Source organism: Hibiscus syriacus, unplaced genomic scaffold (genome assembly GCF_006381635.1).
Source record: "Hibiscus syriacus cultivar Baekdansim isolate YM2019G1 unplaced genomic scaffold, ASM638163v2 tig00110482_pilon, whole genome shotgun sequence".
In the NCBI taxonomy this organism is placed as follows: domain Eukaryota; kingdom Viridiplantae; phylum Streptophyta; class Magnoliopsida; order Malvales; family Malvaceae; genus Hibiscus; species Hibiscus syriacus.
Genome location: NW_024062758.1, coordinates 4168654 through 4190146, shown reverse-complemented (window position 1 = coordinate 4190146; position 21493 = coordinate 4168654). Strand labels below are relative to the sequence as shown.

The following is a 21493-nucleotide window of genomic DNA, read 5'->3' as shown; positions in this document are numbered from 1 at the left end:
CACCGCAAAATCACCTATAAATAAACTATTACCTGTCATTCATCGTTTTTTAAATATTAACCGGTCTAACACCTAAGAAAAAGAGGTGTGTTCGGTGAAACACGCTTTAGAAGGATCTGAAAGTAAGACGCGGTTGGTGAGAAACCGCCTGATACCGGTGAAATCGTTGGTATCCCACTCATACCCCTGGAAGGCGCATCCCCAGGGGCGTCCTTTACTAGGGGTTTTGAGTTTTGACAACCTTAGAAGGCGATTCACATAGGGCGCACCTTCCCCCTTCTCGCCCCAAACTCCCGCTTCATTCTTCCGCCTATTTCCCTAAACCCCAATCGAATGCCTATATAAACCCTCTTCCCCAACTCACATAAATCACACTTAAATATCTCTCAATCCTATCTATTTTCAATCTAGTAAGGTATAATTGTTTTTATAATTGTTTTTTTATTCATTAATTTTTTTATTATTTGAGTAATTAATTATTTTATTTTAATATTTATTTTTATTTTATTATTTAATTGTAAACTTATTTAGTTAATATTTATTAATTGCAATTAAAAATGGAATGAGCGTTGTTGCTATTGGATGATGATCATATTTCGAGTCATTTTGTCGATACGGTAAGAATACAAAACTATATATTTTTTAAATTTTTTGAATATTATGAAATCAATTATATATTATTTAAATAGTTAGAATTTATTTATTTAAATTTATTTAAATAATTTTGAAATAGTAGTTCAAATTTTAATGGTTAGAATTTATTTGTTAGGAAAATGATTGTATATCAGAAGTTTTTATTCGCAACAAGAAGATGAAAACGTTGAGGCGTATCTGGTCATATTTGTCTATGGTTGGATTTGATTACTTAGCAAAAATTGAAAGAGGCTGTAAATTTGAACCTGCCATGATTTTTGCACTACTTGAGAGATGAAGGCAAGAGACAAACACGTTCCATCTACCATGTGGGAGTGTACCATTACGCTAGAGGATGTTTCAATGCAACAGGGGCTCCCGGTAGATGGAACTGCCATTTGTGGTGTGACAGATGATGATTGGGGGTCTATGCAGGGAGTATCTTGGGAGTAGCCCGTGTCATTTCAATGGTGGCCGAATAAGATTAGGGTGGTTGGAAAATGAATTTAAAAAGTTGCGCGAAAATTATTCGGAGGATGAGGCAAAAGTATTCATATTTTCCCGGGCATATATACTGCAACTCATTGGAGGGATATTGATGTCGAAAAAATCTCGGAACTAAGTCCATTGTATGTGGTTGCGACATCTGATCGATTTTGAAGTAGTTGACACACTGAGTTGGGGATCTGCAATATTGGCATTTTTAATTATGGTGTCTCATGCTTCTCCAATCATGGGGCATGGTACCACATCCTTTTTTGTGCCAGATCGTGAATGAGCCATATGCCTTTTCTTTACTTTCAAGGTATCAATACTAATTTTTTAAATAATGTTTTTATTATTATATATATATATATATATATATATATATATATATATATATATATATATATATATATATATTGTTGGGATTTGAAGAGGCTCAATTTAAACAACCGAAAATGTGCAAATGAGGTTAATTGACAATATTTGTGTTAGGTTGTAAGGAGAGCAAAAGATAGAGAAATTTGACACAAGGATTTATAGTGGTCCGACTTATCAACTAAGTCTTCATCCACTATCATAGCTCCTCACTAAAGATTTTCTAACAAATTCACTAATTTGTTCTTTCTTTTTCAAGGACAAAGAGACAACCTTTACACTCCCTATCTTTTCAATTGGATAAGATAGAACCAAAAACCCTTTACAAGGAAAAAGAATGTAAACAAATAAAACCTCTAAAAAGGAAGGTGTTTACAAGAATTTAGCTCACACAAACACAATATTTACAAGAGAAATGAAAATAAGAATGAAAAACTCTTCTCTTGTGTTTGATTACATGGATAGGTGTTTCACTTTTCTTCAAGTGTCCTCAACTTTTATTTATGTGTTTGAATGTTGTTGTGGCCGTTTCTAGCCGTTGAAGGTGGTTTGGAGCCGTTAGAGATCAATTTTCGTGCAAAATAAAGCTGCCCAGAACAGATGGTATCGATACTCTTATAGGGAGTATCGGTACTATCTTTGTTATATTTAAATCAACTAGCCGTCACTAGCTGTTGGGGTCTAATGGTATCAATAATATGCCTATGGTATCGATAATATGCCTATAGTACTGATACTACTATACAGAGTAGTATCGGTACCCCTTTGGGTATCGATACCATTTTTGCATTATGGAATTTGAGCAATGCTGGTAGTATCGGTACTACCAAGTGAGTATTGATACTTTCCTTACCTTTGGTATCGGTACCATAAGAACAATATTTCTACTTGTTCATTAGTTATCGATACTGTAAGAATAGTATCGGTACTACTTGTCCAGAAAAACATTTTGTGCTCAATTCCAAGCTTTAAAGACTTTTAATTATTTTTGAAAAACTTTGAAAGCTTTGAATAAATTCAATTCAAGTCCAAAAACATTTTGCCTTAATTATTATATCAAAATATAGTTCAATATATGTTGACAAGTAATAGGAAAAATCATCGTGATATCCCACAAGAATTACAAGATATACGATTACTCATTGACTAGAAAGCTGGTGTAGAGATACGTTTTTTAATTTTATTTTTTATTTAATTGTATTTATATAATTTGAATCTCATTTTAATTTTGATAAGAAATTTATATTTTTGTTTTAGTTCAAATGGTTGCATATTTGGACGACGAATTGAGAGTTTGAATCCAACCTAACTTGAGTGGACTATTGGATGAATGGGTGGTTGTTGTGCCCCTTATTTGTTATGATGTTGTTGAGTGGCATTCTATTGATCACGTGCTTCGTCAATTTGATTTTACATAATATATTCCAAAAGCACCAAGAAACATCGACAATATGCATAACGTCGATAGACGAGGTAAGAAAGAGGATAGAAGAGGTAAGAAAGAGGTCAATTAGTTGGTGAAGAATAAAAACTGGTTGGCGATGTGGGAGAACTGACATCAATGCTTGCCCCATCGATAGTATATATCAGAAACTGGTTGCATGGTTTCACCTGGCTATATTGAATTGTCCAACGCAAACGGGAAGTCACTCTTACTTTCAGAGGAAGCACGAAGGAGGCAAATACATCGTCACCGACAAAAACGTCCGACACCACAACATCATCGTCCCCCACAATTGGACGAAGAGCAGGTGCTTCTGGTTCGTCCTCAACTATGCCACCAGAACCATCACACCAATAACCAGTGACACTTGTTTATATTCCTAACCCTCCAACTTACATGAGGACACCGCCTCACTTTCATACGCCTCGCAGCCGGTTCAGATGCCACATCTTCCAATTAAGATGCCATATCCATTGGTTTATATGCCACTACTGCATGGCTACGCTTAGAGCCCGCAGGGTTTTATGACACCGACATTTAGTTCATACGCGAATTATATTGCGGGTGGTCTTCCACCACAAACACCTCACCCGCAGTATGCGTCGAGGACATCGATGTCTGGTTTTTCACAGTTTTTACGGTTCTTAGCGAGTGGTGTGATGGTCAGTCAGACACCTCCAAGGTCTTTATTTTACAGAGGTCATACATCGATATTCAACCCTTATCGAGATAATGTTGTTGAGAGTGATGATGACGATGAGGAAGATGACGACGAAGATGGGGATGATGAGGATGTCAATGACGATGCTGAGAGTGAAGAGGAGGAGAAGCATATAAGAAGAAACCCTCCTCGAGCTAGACGACCATCACCTTGCGGAACACATTCAAGGAGACATAGATAGATCTAATAAAATTGTAATCTCGATAGATCTAATGAAGTTGTAATCTTTTCATTTATTGTTTCTTGATTATGTATTTGACTCTTATTTTATTTTATTTTTATTATGTATTTATATGAAGTAAATTTTGTATTATAGGATACGTTTCCCTCCCTTTTGTAATTATTTATACAAAGGAGACATACGATAGATCTAATAAATGATATATAAATTCATACAAAAGGGAGGGAAGGTACAATTTCATACATACGGTCATATAAAGGTTACCCAAATGGTACAATTTTACCCAAAAGAGAGAGAATGAGGCACACATGACCAAAAACGCTGTCCATGGGTATTTTCAAAGGTGCGTCTTAGGGAACGTACCTCCCGGTCACGACGGTTTTCAATTTGTTTAGGGTGGTTTTAGGTTTAGGGTTTGTATTTATGTTATAATGAGTTTATGATTTTGTAATTGTTTTTATGATTTTTAAGGATTTATTATTTAGGGTTTAGACATAAGAATATGAATTAAATATTTATAGTATGTCTCCTTTTGTACACATGACCAAACGCGCTTTACCAAAAGGGAGGGAAGGTACAATTTTATTTAATTCATACGATAATGTATTTATATGAATTAAGGGCTTAATTAAGTCAAACGAGATTACAATTTTACAAAACGAGATTACAAACACCTTTGAAAATACCGTATGAATTAAGTTATGTATTTATATGAAGTTGTATATCATTTATTGTAACCTTTTGGGTAAAACGCGTTTGGTCATGTGTGTCTCCTTCTCTTTTTAAAAAATAGATGTTAGATCGAATAATATATCAAAAACAATGACTAATAGATAATATTTAATTCGGGAAACTGAAAAATATAAATCTAATCAAAACAGTTAAATCTCGAAAGTGAATCCGCCACAACACAAAACACAGCTTAGGATTTTGTCATTTATCACAAAACCCCAGGTTCGGAAATCCGAACCAAACATAATTAAGTAGTTTTATAATAAATTAATAATATTTGGAAACAATTAATCACCTTCCATCTGCCCTTAATCAGCGCTCCATTGAAAACAAAATCCCAAATTAAAATTAATATGCACAGTGGAAGTGAAGCTGCTGCTATGGGTATTTGCTTCAAAAAGATTTTCCTTTTATGTTTTTTTTTCTCTTTTCGAGTTTTTTTAATAAGGATTTTTGTTTCATCTTTTTTTCCACTTTCCCCAGAAAATATTCTCTTTCTTCAAAATTTGAATTTTATTATTTTTTTTTCAAATTGAAAACAAGAAAGTTGTCTCTGTCTCTTTCTCTCTCTCTGTACGTCCTTTATAAATGATATACTAAGACTTTAGTAATAGATTGTTATGGTTGTAGCTCATAACAACTCTACATCTCCTCCACCTGCTTTACTGCCATTTCATAACTATTTACCCTTTGACCAGATTCATTTCTTCCAGATTTCTCATCTTTCATTTCAAATACCCTTTTCACTGTTTCGAAGTTACCCTCTCTGTTATATATAGAATTTTGCTTAGATCTTGCGAGTATTCTTAGTATTATATTTCAAACTTGTTTCTTGGTGTCCCACTTAAATTAAATGCACAACCAACATCTTCACATGCAGATATATCAGGGAAATACCTTTCATTACTGCAAGCAAAGACTAGGAACCTGCCTCTGAGCCACTATTTTTTTTATCTCCTTCAAAGCTATTGCATTCACGATCAGATCTTTTAGCCAAGGCATCATATTCGGCCTCCGATCAAGAAGGTTCCGTCCCTGATAGCTATACTTAACGTCGGATCAAGAACGTGTTGTCCCGATGTCATCCGTATCGTCCTCATCGCCCAGGGATTTTGATCCTTTGTTGAAGGATTTGAATGAGAAGAAACAAAGTTTCCGGTGTAACGTGGTGTCGCTTGCGGCGGAGTTGAAGGAGGTTAGGAGCCGTTTGGCGTCGCAAGAACAGTCTTTCGTTCATGAAACCCTAACAAGACAGGCATGCCTTCTTTTCCGTGTCTCTTTGTGTCAACTTTCAGTTTTCCATCTGAATCTCTCTTTTTGGGTCTTTTGTTTGTGGGGTCAACTGGAATTTGTTTACTAATAAACTTGGTTTCTCCTAAAAAAACAAAATCAGGAAGCAGAAACAAAGGCAAAGCATATGGAGAAGGAGATTTTTAAATTGCAGAAGAGGTTAGAGGAGAGAAATGGGGAGCTTCAAGCTTCAACCTCAGCTGCTGAAAAGGTCCCACCCATATCCCGGTTCTTGATCTTTTTATAATTTTTTTGCTGATAAATTAACTTCATAATTCCATGATTTAAGTTTTATTTTCACTTGTTAATTCATAGTTTGGAAAGAACCCATCATACCCCAATGATTGAATTACCAGCTATGTTTGTTGATCTGTCTTTAAATGAATCCCCCTTTTTTTTTTTGTTCTAGTATCTTTACCTTTTAAAGTTGTTAATTATCCACCAAGCTTTTTTTAATCTTATTTTAATGTCTTCTCTTTTTTGAACTTGTATAAGTCGGGGAATTTTTCTAAAAGCTAGGTTGGTCATGAAATTGAACTCTGTGCATATTTTGCAAGTTATAAATTTACTTATTCCATGCATTATTGATGAGATTCTCTTCTTAATTTCTGATTACTAGTTTAACTCCAGGAATGTTTATAAATAAGCATTATGCATTATGGTACTGTTGTTACATAATTGTTAAAATCTATTTATTTTATATTTGAATAAATATGTTAAATCATAAAACCTCATGTTAAATGATGCCTAACTAAATATTGCATCCATTTTGGCATTTTCTGGTAGTCTCTGTACTGATTAGATAGCAAATATACATGTTTTGGTAATTTCCAACTCTGTCAGGTCATAATTGGATTTTCACTTGATCATTCTTAAAGAAGCACAAGATGTTTGTCCAGATAGAGAAGTATATCATCTTGTGTGAATGAAGGGTACTAACACTGCCATGTTGCTTTCCTCTTGGATGGTTATGTGGATACCTTAGGCTTGTGTTTGTAATCTTGTTTCTAGTTCTTCATCTATTTTAGCTTTCGTGTTAAGCGTGTTCTTTGGCTTTGATGTTTCAATGGTTTTCCCCTTCTTTAATCATGTATGGCCTAATCCACTTGTATGATTCTGATATGACCTTGTTATGTGCCTCTCAGTACCTTATGGAATTGGATGATCTTAGATCGCAGCTTACAGCCCCAAGCCACTGCTGATGCTAGTGCAGCATCAGCTCAGTCGGCGCAAGTGCAGTATTTAGCGTTGTTAGAGGAGTTGGACAAGAAGAATAGTTCATTGAAAGAGCACGAGGCTCGTGTAACTAGGTTAGGAGAGCAACTGGACAACTTGCAGAAGGATCTCCAAGCAAGGGAATGTTCCCAAAAGCAGCTGAAAGATGAGGTCTCGAGAATTGAACATGATATCATGCAAGCTGTTGCTAAGGCTGGAGCAAATAAGGACTGTGAGCTCAGGAAACTTTTGGATGAGGTTTCTCCCAGGAATTTTGAAAATATAAATAAGCTTTTGACTGCCAAGGATGAAGAGATAGCCAAACTGAAAGATGAAATAAGGATTATGTCAGCTCACTGGAAGCTCAAAACCAAAGAATTGGAATCACAGGTACTTTTATGTGTATGCATTAGCATAAGATATTATTTATAATATAATTTTTAAAATTTTATGATCATTTATAGGGGTGAGCAAAACTCGACTCGACTCGAAAAACTGATTTTTTCGACCTGAAAAACCTCGACTCGAATTGACTTCTAGTTGTAATTTCATAAACTTGACTCGAAAATATTTCAAGTTCAAATCGAGTTGTAAAATACAACTCGAATAACTTGAATTCTTTAGTAATTAGTAGATTGATTTTAAAGTTTGAGTTGAGTCCTTCAACTTTGTATGGAATATGTAAATCACATATGAAAAAAATACGAAAAAATATATATGTATTGTATATGATTAGAAAATGCCATTTAAATTTTGTATGGAATATGTAAATCACATATGAAAAAAATACGAAAAAATATATATGTATTGTATATGATTAGAAAATGCCATTTAAATTGAAATCAAATAATGTCATAATATTGTAAATATTTACAATTAAATTTAAATGGAAACTTGAAAATTTGACTTGACTCGACTCAACTCGTTTTTTATCAACTTGAGTTGACTTGAAAAAATTTCAAGTTAACTTCGAGTTATAAAATAGGACTCAATTAACTCAAAATTTTTTAACTCGATTCAATCAAATTCTCACCCCTAATCATTTATCTGTATTATGGAGCAGTTAGAGAAACAGCGACGAGCCGATCAGGAACTAAAAAAGAGGGTATTGAAGCTGGAATTTTGTCTCCAGGAAGCTCGTTCTCAGACAAGAAAACTCCAAAGGGTAACGTTAATATATCACTTCATTCGAAAAATAGGGTTTTGTGATTGTCTGCTGCTGAAATGCTTGGATTTCTAATTTGTTTCCAAGTTTTTCAGTTAGTAAATGGCTCCGGCTACACTTTTCATTGTGTAAATAATGGTCGAGGCCTGTAGTTTTTCACTTTAAACAGTCATTTTAGAAGTCACTTTCAGTTGTGTGTTATTCAGTGAGCTCATCCTACTAATTTTGGCAGATGGGAGAGCGCAGGGACAAAGCGCTAAAGGAATTTAGAGATCAGCTGGCTGCTAAACAACAATCTGCAGCAGGTGTTGGTTCTGAGAAACAGAATTTCTGGGAATCTTCTGGTTTCAAGATTGTAGTCTCCATGTCAATGTTGATCTTGGTAGTGTTTTCAAAGCGGTAATTTCGGTTAGTTATGTAGTTAGTGTGTATAATGAATACCTTAAGAGGATTTTAGGAAGGCCATTAAACCAATTCCTTTGTAGAAAGAAAAGGCTTGTAGATGTAGTGTCACAGCAACATGCATGACATTTTTTTTCCTTTTCCATTTTGGATTATTAGCTTTACCGACCACCATCACGGTGAAAAAACAAAACATTTACCAAATCTGTGTTTCTGACTTTACACAATGATATGAAGTAGGAACTACCAAGTAACTGTATCCTGGTATCTTGATAAGTTTACCTCTAACATGCATTAGTTCTCTTTTATTGAAGTTGAAATGTTCAATACAACAGGGTTTAACTACCGGTTCTGTCCTCGGCATTGCCAACCATGGTCTGTTTTATAATTCATTTTCGACATTCTGGTTGTTCCTCCCTTTATAACCAGACAAATTTAAACGAGGAGCTGAAATGGACAATCAGATCAAATGGTCGCCTATTTCTTCATTAAACTTTAATAAATCCGGCTGCCCACAGGGATCATGATACTGTAATGATAAAAGTATACATTTATATGGACGAGCCGGCCTAGCATAGCCATCCAAACACAACATTTGGAATCATTTTAACCCATAAAGTGTGTCCAGTTGTGGTTAGTTAAGATCCATGTCCATATCCATCCTAAAATCCACTTCAAAAGCATTAATTATTCACAAGCAAATCCCGGAAGAAGGGATCGGAAATTGCTTCTTTAGCTGAATCGTATTTGTCCAGGCGCTTTTTCAAAGACCGCATGTCTCTCTCATTCTTTTTAGATCGTACCTGAATCACCATTTTTGTCAAATAAGCACAACACACGGTATCAATCGGTGATTCTTTCCAATAATCAGTCGTGCAAAAAGGCGAAGATTGGCGACATTTTTCATTGAACTATTATAGGACGAAAATCACTTACATATGTTTTCTTCAGCAGTAATATATCCACCAAATATATCAACCATAAAACATTTGTTAGGGGAAAACTGTACAGCAACAAAAACCAACCATCAGAAATGTGTGGTTTAACTAAAGGGACCAAAAGTATATATCCAAGGAAAACAAAGAAAAATCGACGAACAAAAAGCTAGCAATGCCTCGAATGTTTTTTTTTTTTTTCCCCTTCAATGGATTAATCAATTCCTTTATTTAGTGTATGGTATACGGTATGCATGAGTTGATTGTACAGCCGAAACTTGATTGTAAAAGTTAACTAGCTTTAGTTGGGAACAAGATCACCATTCACTACCACTTTCATCTTAAGCACTGGAATAAATAGTAGTGATAACAAGCCTAAAGCAAACTACAACAGATTAAGAACTATTAATGGCAACTGAAAAACCAAGAAATAGAACATGTTTTTCAAGATGACCACGATCTAAGCAAAAAATTCAGTGCTGCTGTTGGATCCAGTTGATTAAAACAAGGTTCACTTCATTCGATGAAAATAAGGTGGGGGTGGATAGTAAAACAGTTCAAGGCTTGAATTGATGAAACAACAAAAGTGGCTTATTCTCAGATGTGAAGAGATTGGAAAAGTACCTTCCTTCCCAGTGATCTTCTGTAACCTCCATCATTTTTCTATATGTTTTGACTGCATTTCATAATTCATTAGTGCATCAGTTTTGCTACATTAGATGTGAAAGCATTTTATAATGTAATTATGAACGGAGATTCGTAGTTTGTTTCTGTTTCTTACTTGTTTATCTCCTTTTGGGCCTTTGAAAAGATAAGGGTCCTGTGACAGATCCAAACAGAGTTAGGTTTCTCCTGTATACCAAAGCCATTAAAAAAAAATTATCTCATAGATGTAGCAAAATTTTGGAAAGGAATAAAAGAAAGAAGCAGAGGAAACCTAACCAGTGTTTAATCTCTACAGTGTAAAATCAATTATTGACACCGATAATCCATATGTCCTGAAGGATATTTGCTTGCCCTATAGAATAAACTTCATAGTGACGGAATCATTTCGCCTAAAAAGTAGGGCTGGCAATGGATTGGAGATGGGTCGGGTGGAGCTTCATCCGCCCCATCACCCGCGGTCCAAATCTCTATCCACACCATCCATCACCCGCCAGAAATTTCATCCATATCCGCTCCATCCATCATCCGTGGGTGGAGCGGATGATAAATGGATGATACTATGAACAAAACCTATTTTTACATCCTAAGCTCAAATTCTTCTAACATTCATATAAACCAAACATTGATACTCAAACATTCATAGAAACAAAAAAAATGAACAATAAATTTTCATCAAATTCAAACAAAAACAAAATGGAACACAGTTTATATAGAGTATTGTGCACTATGTTTGTGATACATTTTTCAAGTGAATAGATGCATCATGTATAGTCTTGTACACCAAATATAATCTTCAAATCTTCATCAACAAACTATCACTTCTCAAAAGTCCTCTCCATCCTAGTATCAATAGGGATAAACCAATATTAAAAAATTAGACATATTTTCAATGAGATAAAAGTCAGAATTAAGAGAATAAGAATATTTACCGAGTTAGCATCTACATCAAGCACTACACTTGATGAACTTCTCTCGTCTTCCACATCAAAATCCTCCAAGATAGTAGCAAATGCATGTGCATTCTCAATAGAAGCTTCTGAAATCATATATCAAACAAGACATTCAAAAATTCAAAATTAGAATATTAAAATTCCTATGTATGATTCTAAATAATCACATTAACAGACTATTCTACATAATAAAGTAAAGGTCATGTATAATAAAGTAAAGTATATTTACCTGCCATGTATAATATATATATATATATATGGATATATTAATGGGTGGATGGATGCTGCGGGTGATGGATCGGGTGATGGGTAAAAAAAAATTCATCTATATCCGACCCGATCCATCACTCGATCCATCCATCACCCGCCAATCATCCATTTCATAGCGGGTTTTCATCTATTTATTCGGGGTGGGTGGGTGGATAATCCACTCACCCATGGATAATTGCCAGCCCTACTCAAAAGTATGTTTCCCTATAAAGATTGAGAAAAAACCATTAATCAGCAACCAGAACCAAGACAAAAATTTAATTTAAAAAATGTGACAGCAAGCAGACCAGTGCAAGTTACGTAATTCAAACTCATATGCAGACAATTGATAAGTTCACTGTGAGCTGGTAGCAACAGATAAAATAATCCATCAAACAAGACTTGATTTTTTTCGCTAGAAAATTACTTTCCAAATTCGTTTGAATTATTTTGTATCAGAATAGTTCTTTGATTTACCTGAACCAATAAACTCCGTGCTTCATCAAAATTCTCAAGTACAAAACTTTCAAGATCTTTACCACCGTGTTGTAGAACAAACACAAGATAGCGCTGAATGCAAGTTCATCAGGGTCAACAAAAGAATACTGGAACACAAAATAGGCCACATGTTTTGGAGTCCTATAAATGCAGTATTCATAAAGTGTTTATTTATAACTTACTCATGTATTCATATTCATCGCGAAAAAGAGAGAACCTGTTTCTCAGGGAACTCTTTCGGGTGATCATTTTCTGAGCCCTTCTTTTCATCCCATTTTTCCCAGGCACTAATCAATGCTGCATCGTACGAACCTTGGCAAACCTTTAAACTATCAAAGAAAGAGATCAATAAGCAATAATCTGAATAATAGACCTTCAAACAGGAAGTAGAAGTTTCAGGCCAGGCTACAAAAAACGTAAATTGCAAAATTGAAAGTGCACAATCAATCATACACTATTAGGCACATACTTCATGAATTGTAACTTTCTCTTGGGCATGACCCCACAAAGGCAGCTAAGAATGAAAACTGCTTCTAGTTGAAATGTTTGCTTCTCGATATCAAAAGGTAACAAAGAATGATACAGAAGTATGTGATGTGGAATACATAATTGTTTCTATAAAGGTCGTGCAAGGATTAAAATCATCTTTCTCAAATCCTCGTAAACTGTTTAGAGCTTTAGAAAGCACGGCTTCCTCGAGCAATTCTTCCGATTTCTGAAGCACAGAAAAGAATATTGGCTAGTATCAAGACACGCAAGTTTTGAATTCATCCAAAAAATGTCCTCATGCAAAAGAATCATTTAACCTGAAAACAACTTATAGAAGAAATTAATCTCAGTAGAAAAAAACACCTTTTGCACTTCTCCATTTACTGGAAAATCCCCATCGCATGGAACTATTTTGCAGACGGTATTGCCTGCACTGAAGGCTTCTCCATAAGTACCTTCACCAACTTTGGCAATATTTTCTGGAGCACTGAGTCAAGGAAGTATGCATTGTCAAATAAATTTAGTGCAGAGAGGAAGTAGAAGAACAATGCAATGGGGGTAAACACCATTGAAACTAACCGAACCGCAGAGATGAGTGAAACCCTTGAACACAGAAGTATGCATTTTTAATTTCTGAAAATGGGACAGCATGTTTTATGATAACACAACAAAGTCAATACTCAATAGCAGATAAAGCAGGACGCATCAGCAGTGTTGTAAAGACAGATACAAACAACCTTATTATTGCAATGACACCCTCCACTTGCACGGAAAACCACAGGAATAAATAATGTGCAATTTTCTTCAAGGGGAAAAGGAAACAATTAATTTGAGAGAGACTAACCAATACTTGGAGAAAAGATCAAGAAACTTCAATGGTGCTGGCTGTTCACAAATTCCCTGTAAAGCAACAAATGGATCGATACGATCAAGATGTGTTGATGTTGTTGTAGATGCCAAGGAAAGCTTCCTGATGGAAGCATTTAGATCATCACAACCTTGGTCACCATCATTTGTGGATACTGGATTGCAGTTTTAAGGAGTTTTCACAATTGAAAAATCTAGATCATCAGCAAATCTGTGATCCATTAGAGCAGCAGGAGTTTCCAATACTTCGGACAAAGTGGAAAAAGGCCCGCAGCTGAAGTTTATCTTCTTTGACAACAGACAAGAGCCACTTCTCTAATCCGGATGAAACATCTGGTATAGGATCAGGGACAATTTGATAACCCGTTGCCCGTCCCAAAGTGTTTTGGTGATGGGCTCTCCTCCAATAACTCAAAGGCATCAACCTCTTGAAAATATTCAATCTCCTTCTGCAACTTCGCCCTGTAAACAAACGAATTTGTAATGATGAAGTAACCAATGCACACCTAGACAATATTTAAGTGTTTTGGACAAAGTAGTTGTGCAGCAACAGAGGAAATAAAGGAAACGAAGTTGAGACTTCAGATTGTACGTGATGACATAGGAAATAGGAGTGTCAGTCATACCACGGCCAAGGCAAATAAAACGCATTTGAAGATTCTTGAGCTAGTTTTAAAAGGCGCAAGGGTCCTTGAAGCCTAAGCGCAAGAGACAGGGCGTAGCTTCTTTAGTAGGCGAAGCGCAATTTTATACTAAAAAATCTATAAATCAATTATTTAATATATTTTGTATTCAAAACAAAATGAAGATAAATATTAAAATATTTAATATTAATAAATTATTGCTGTTTAAAATAATGTTAAAGTATTCAATAATAGTAACATAATCATACTATAGATGTTTAAAATAATATAAATTAAGTTCAATAAATAAAAATAAAAGATAATATATTAAGTATTAATATTTCACTGTTGTATTGCATAATTTGGGAAAAGATAATGTAATAAATAATATATTAGGAAAAGAAGATGACATTAATGCTATTGATTAATGCTAAACAAGTATTGCATAATTTGGGAAAAGATAATACATTAAATAGTAGATTGGGAAAATAATATGAAATTAGAGGCGTTTGGTTCGCGGAAAAGATCATTATCAAGGAGAATGATCTTTTTCGAAATTGTATATTCTTGTTTGGTTTGCGGAAAAGATCATAATCAAGTAATAATTTATTATCAATAGTAGCATTTTCTGGTTAAAATAATGGAAATGTCATTACCTCTAAATTCTTAAACAACGAACAATTCTCACCACTTTAGATACAAATACCTCTAAAATAATAGTTTTTTTTCTTCATAAAGATCATTCTCAATTCTTATTTTTCATGTTTTACTTAAAATTATAAACTTAATAATAATAATAATAATATACAAAAAGATAAAATTATTTTATATTTTTAATATGTAGTATATTAATCATTTTATAATTTTACAAGGTGAAACTATTATTATTGTAAAAGTATAATTATTTAAAATAATATTTAATTTTGAGTTATTAAAAAGTAGATCATATATATTAAAAAGTAATATATTTGTCTACTCGAGCTCATAATATTATTTTTATATTATATTATATATAAATAAATATGATACCTATGAAAATTATTTAAAAATATAAGTTTGATATATAAATTATATGTTTAATGTATTTTTTTCTTTAAACTTAGGTAGTGTAAAAATTAAAATATTTTTATAAATTTTCATTTAAATATTTATAATTTAATATTAAAATTTTATTTGTTAAAAAATATATATCACAAAAATAATTTGATAAATATGCATTCAAATAATCTTATACTTATTTAATCAAACACTATAAACTTATATTTTTGGAAGCAAACCAAACAGTATAATACATCGCTCCTAAATTAATTTTACATTTAAGTAATTTTACTCACAAAAGTATACTTACATTCCGTAGATCAAATATATCCTAACTCAATTACCTATCGTCGTACCAGCATAATTTGGGAAAAGAGAATGTATTAAATATTTATAATTTAATTTATACGAGTATAATATATAACCGGCTCAAGTAGATCTCTCCCCTGCTTTTCTTTTCTTTTCATTTCTTAGAGAAAATTGGTGGTTATACAGGTCGACAGAAATGAATAAAACCAAAGAAAAAAACAGTAGGAGTGTGTGATGGAGAAGAGAAACGATCTGGTGATTGACAATTGATCATTGACGGCGTTTGACTGCAATGTGGTAACGGATAAGGCAGGGGACGGCCTTTTTTTTACTTAATTTCCCCCTCCCCAGAGTCGCAGAAGCGCCTGCGCCTGCGCCTGCACTAGCCTGAAAAAACACTAAAGGCGCAGGAAGCGCATCCGCCGTTCACCGCCTCGTATGTGTAGCCATGGGCGATTTTTCGAGTGCCCATCTGCGCCTTGCGCCTAGGCGGGCTTTCTAAAACTTGAGCAGAAAAAAAAAGGAAACCCAGAACATTAATAAACCAGCATAAAGAGGCAGACATTAAATTGCAGTACGAGCAGCACACAATCAGGCGTAATCTCTTATCCTATTTGGTTAGATAAAAATGAGGAAAGGGAAAGGGAAATAAGGAACCTGGTGGAGAGTTAGCGATTCCAACTAACGCGCTTGGTGTTAGCAGCAGCGGCGAAACTAAGGCGATTGCGGTTGGAGAGTTGCGGCAGCAGCTGGTGGTCTGAGTCGGAGGGGATAGGGAGAGACGGTTATCGTCTTCTCTGATAGATGGGTTGTTGTTCCGGTGCACCTGTGATTTCGGCCCAAACATCAACGCCCGCTCCTGTTTTTGCTTTGCAATCCTTTAATGAATCCAATTTAAATTTGCAGTTCAATTTCAGAAAATAAAATTAAAGGAACGAGTATATTATTACTGTTTTTTTTTTTAAAATTCTGTGTATATAAGCAATAAGATAACAGTAAACTGCTATAAAAAATATCTTACAAAATCGATACTCAATCAAGAACACATCATGCTTGTATGTTTACAGAATCTAATCTGTCTATACTTTTAGCATACAGTTTGTCTCTAATTAATTTCTTAATGGAATTCAAAACTTCATCTATTCTTCTTTAATCCCAACTGAGTTAGATAAAAGTATTCCAAACTAATCAAAGCAAAATAGTAATTAAAGATTTACCCTTCACATAGATAACTGCCCAAATTAGCTCATAATCCCAAGAAAATCATGTCTTTCCTAAATTACAATATTCAAGTTTATTCTTCTATTCGTTTGTTGAAAGTACGCACTTAAAGAAAAATCATCTCTAGTCATCACCGCACAAACCATCTATTCTTTGATAACGCACACATCTCTTACAGACACAAATTTTTAAATCTAATTTCTTTAAAAATAACAAAATTTTTTATTAGTATTAAGATCACTTAATGAGTTATAATTACCCATCACTTCCATTTGTGTATTGGGGATAAAACTACTCAATGAGTTATAATTACCCATCACTTCCATTTGTGTATTGGGGATAAAACTACTCGGTTGCTATGTTTTTCCCTCATCTGAGACACGTAACTGCTGATGTTTCTTCATCGTACAAGGTCGATGCTATAATATTTGTGTTTCATGTTAATGCTAATACGTCTTCTTTTGCATGCCATTGCCTTCTTTCTTGTGATCATTACTTATTTTGTCACATAACACTTGGTCATCGATTAAAAAAAAACAAAGAGCTTAAATTGAACAAAGTTACACAGCAATAAAGGAATCGGAGCTCGACAAGTACAAACATCTGTTCTGGTAATGGAAACAAGCTGGGGATCTATTCACATAACATATAAATAATAAACATCAACATTCTAATTTTCAAGCACAATTGGAACAGGTATTTTGAAAAACAAATGAAATCCATAACATTTACCCGCTGAACTATAATTTTTCTTTCCATTCAGATACACTAATAAATAAACATGCATCCTTCCACAACGGTACAACCATATCAACTCCCGGAGATGAAGATGAGTTGATACCGGCATGTTACTAAAACAGAGAACCAAGTACCTCCAACAAGGAAGCGGCGAATTTCATTTGGGTCTCCTCATCTATGGTCAAGAAAAGAGGGACATGGACAAAGAGTGATTTGATCCCATTCTGCTCTGCAAAGTGCAGTGACTGGTAGTACACGTAATTGCACACAAACCGTCCAGCATCGTCCGATGTCATTACCTCATATCCCATCTTTGCTAAGGCTTTTTTGATTTCCTCAACAGGAAGAGAAGTCTGCAGAAATATAACAGAGGAAACTCATTAATGTTGGCGGAAAAAAGATGAAAGAATATAGTATCGTATGAGATGTTAACCATGGCAATAGAGATAACTGTACTACCTTTTGTACACGTGAAATTCCGCCGTCAGCAGGCACAATGGGTACTCTCTGCAAACAATATAAAAGTTCAACAAAAGGATGAAAGTTTAAGGGAAAAAGGTAGAGGCATGACGAATTGCATATGCACCATGAAAGGGGAAATGAGATATATCTAACCTGAGGTTTCCATCCCATCTCATCGGGGCAACGGAAAGTAGCTTCATTCACAGCTTGATGCTCAATTGCGAATCTACTTGCACCACTATTGACTCCAAAGTGTACCTGAAGAAATATTGCCAGAATTGACAAGAAAAATGAGTCCTGAATTTGTAAGCTGATTGCATCAAAGACAAGTTATTAAGATAGTTTCAGTTGGCAAACTCCCCTAATGAATAATGCATCAAAAATGGTCCCATTTATTTCAAGTGTAGCTCTTTTCATGCTTTCAGATAGAAAAGAAAATACGAAGGAAAATGGCAGAAAAAAAATGGTTGACCTACAATTACCAGATTAATTAATCACATGATCACTAAAAATGCACTTTCAACATGGATTTAAGATGGCACATTATCAGCATCAATTTAAACGAGATTTTACCCATATTCTCTTTACTGAGAATAAAGGAGCATGTTAGAGTTATGCATAAAGCAGCTAGTTAAAAAGGCCTCATGCCTGCTTTATTGGAAAGCTAAAAGGAATTATTTGATAGATTATTGATTTTCCATTTCTGCAAATGAGCTTAGAATAAGAGAATTCCGACACCATGACTGGGATGCTCTTTCTTCTTTCCAGCATTTACTAAGGCAGCCATGAAGTTGGTATGCATGCCTGAAACTAAGCTATTAGAACACAGTATAAAGTGAAAGCCAAGTAACTAACCCAAATAACTCTCTCAGAGCATGAAGATTGAGAATCCTTCCCTGTCAAGGCAGATTGCAATGTCTGATACAGTGGAGTGAGAGCTCCTTGTCCGGCAGTCTCGAGAACACTACAACTGCCGAGAATAACACCCTTTGGCAAACCTTTCTTTCTTGTATACTCTTTTAGATTACTAACAATGGTTTCAGTTGGATTCTCTGAAACTCCATGAAATTTCTTAAAACCAGTCACATGGATAGTTACTGCTGCTGGCCCTTCGGAACCCATCAATCAACAATTCAGATGAAACCAACTGCCGAAAAAGTTTTATCGTTAGAAAACTGATATGGTTATCCAAGTACCCGCATGAAGCACAAGAGAACTCAAGTAACGAATGCTACAAGGAACTTACAAAACCAGATGAAACCAGAATCTACGACCTTGTCCTGGTTTCATTTTTCAAATTCAAAGAACTTTCACGGTCAACGAATTTACAATTCATTACTCCTAAATTTGTGCATACCCTATATAATTCTCAATAAGGATTAATCCATAATTAGAAGGTAAATGATGGTAATAGGGCAATAAGAGCCTGAGTTTTAGCTTCAAGATGTTTAACCTATCAACAGGCCTTACAATGAAAACAATTTAGACACTAAACTTCTGATGATTAATACAATCCTTTTTGTTTTCCGAAAGGTAATACTTCATAAAAGCTTAAAAAACACTATATATATTTACAAAGACAAAGTTGAGAGTGTCTTCATAAATCTGCAGAAACTAAGCAGCCTTAAGATAAAGTTGTTAGATCATAATTGAAAGAGCCAAAGAACATCATAATCCAGTTTCGAAAACCATAAATGAAGAATCTAGAATCAGTCAATATGATCTAAGACCAACAAAATTAAGAATCCAATAAATAATCACAACCCATGCCTGATAAACAAAGCCAAACCGATCAAATATCCATACTGACAGGATACATGAAAATAAAACCCACAAATATACCTGGAAAGCAAAGGCAAGAAGAAGACAAATGAAATTAGAAGCTTCGATCACCTGTAATGTTTGACGGTAAGGAAAGAGAGGAAAAGAAATGAAAAGTCACAGACAACCAGCCTTATCCAATCTAAAGTTTGATTTAAATAAAATCGAAGCCTAATCTGATAAACATTCCAACTTTCTTTTAGAGAGAGAAGGAAGAAGAAAACAAATTTTAGAGTATTTAGCTATACTATATACAAATAATTTCTTTAACCCATTTTTCTCTGTAAAAACTTCTTATGTCGCCTCTTTTATTCTTTTATTTTTATTTAACTGCCAGCTGCATCAATTTTAATTTTGATTATTAACATACAAAAACTATTAATTTTTTTTATCTATGTAATTTATGTTTTCTTTTTCTTAGTTTCTTTTAATAAAAATTTATGTACTTGTTACACATGTTTTTCAACTTTTGTGACATAATTCTTATAGTTTTTGATATATTATTTATATATGTTTACAGTTGTTTTAGTGTTTATACAAAAATCGTCACGAAATTTATTTTTTGATGAGTTTGTTGTCGGTGATCACATATAGACAAATCATCTCTTTGGTAAAAATTATTTATTAATACTATCAAAATTATGCAACGAAATAACTTGTCAAATAATTTAATTCGCTAATTATTCTTTTATCACTTTGTAAATCATTACGTTCGGCAAAGATAATATTTTTTTATAAAAAATTATTAAATTCTTTTGAAGTTAGTCGTTATTCTTAATAAAATATTTTTTATACCTTTAAGTGTAATATTTTTATTTTTATATGAATTTTTAGTAATTATCATCTTTAATATTCTATTAATATTTAATTAAATTCTAATTCTAATTCATTCTATTATTTTATCGTAAAATTTAGTTGTAATCGTTGAAAATAAAAACTGTCAGTTTAGTTGGAGAGACGTGGGAGGTTTTGGGTGGGGTCGGGGGTCACTTTCATTCCATCGTTATAGATAAATACAAGGAATATTGTATGTATCTACAGATGTATTTATATTAAATACGATATTTTATAATGCTTATTTTATATTTTTACCTTGTAATTTATAAAAAAAAACGTTGGATATACTACGTATGTAGTACTTAAAATATTAATTTCAGTCTATTTTAGTGCCTAAATTTTTATTTTTTTAAAACTCTATTTAACGTTTAGTTTTTATTTCATTTTAATACCAACCGTTAAAAATTAACATGTTTAATACCTAAACTATTAATTTTGGTCCGTTTTAATATTTAGACTTTCATTTTTTCCAAAAATTAACATTAAATTTTGAACAAAGATAAAATAAAACAAAAATTAAACTTTATGTACGAATTTGAAAAAATTGAAAGGTTTTTTTTTTCATAAGAAACACTTTCACCTTTTTGTAAGGAATCTATTCCATGTCATATGTCTCATCCTATCAAGCATGAGAGTTGTTCTGATGAATAATTTTACAAATGAGAACATTATATGTAAAAATATGTTTATGGAATATGCAGAGAATATCTAAAAAAAGGGAATGCTCGTTTCATAAGAAGCGCTTTCACCTTTTGTTGGAAATCTCTATCATGTAATAGTGTCTCATCCCATCATACATGGAAGTTGTTGGGATGATCTTTAGAAAAATGAAGGCTCTTTTCATAAGAAACACTTTCACCTTTTGTAGAAAATCTCTACTATGTTATAGTGTCTCGTCCCACCATACATGAAAGTTGTTGGGATGAAAAGTTACGCGAAGGGGAACATTATATGTACATATATGTTTCTGAAATATATAGAGAATCTCTAAAAAAATAGAATTCTTTTCACAAGAATCATTTTCACCTTTTGTAAAGAATTTCTGCTATGACATAAATGTCTCATCCCATCAAGTACGAGAGTTTTAGGATGAATAACTCCCTGAAAGGGAACATTATTTGTATATATATGTTTTTTTCTATTCAT

The 21493-nt window shown here is 33.6% G+C and overlaps 1 protein-coding gene and 2 pseudogenes across 1 annotated transcript; 1 reads left to right on the top strand and 2 right to left on the bottom strand.

Annotated features, from left to right (window-relative positions):
• Window positions 1–5254: 5254 nt before the first annotated feature.
• Window positions 5255–8769, top strand: LOC120128775 (annotated as a pseudogene).
• Window positions 8770–9245: 476 nt separating this feature from the next.
• Window positions 9246–13949, bottom strand: LOC120128688 (annotated as a pseudogene).
• Window positions 13950–17247: 3298 nt separating this feature from the next.
• On the bottom strand, window positions 17248–19644 carry LOC120128712 (pyrrolidone-carboxylate peptidase-like). Its single transcript, XM_039146341.1, has 5 exons — window positions 19532–19644; window positions 18545–18885; window positions 17843–17947; window positions 17687–17734; window positions 17248–17580 (listed from the first exon to the last, which is right to left on the bottom strand). Exons 2-5 carry the CDS (start codon window positions 18809–18811, stop codon window positions 17341–17343), a joined length of 660 nt encoding a protein of 219 aa, XP_039002272.1. The 5' UTR covers window positions 18812–18885; window positions 19532–19644; the 3' UTR covers window positions 17248–17340.
• Window positions 19645–21493: the final 1849 nt, after the last annotated feature.

What these genes read in the sequence shown, in the direction of transcription:
- LOC120128712 (XM_039146341.1), bottom strand. Translation starts at nt 18,811, where the DNA reads ATGGGTTCCGAAGGGCCAGCAGCAGTAACTATCCATGTGACTGGTTTT. An exon ending in GCTCTGAGAGAGTTATTTGG is followed by an intron (nt 17,948 to 18,544) that starts GTTAGTTACTTG and finishes ATATTTCTTCAG; the next exon opens with GTACACTTTGGAGTCAATAG. An exon ending in AGATGGGATGGAAACCTCAG is followed by an intron (nt 17,735 to 17,842) that starts GTTAGATATATC and finishes TATTGTTTGCAG; the next exon opens with AGAGTACCCATTGTGCCTGC.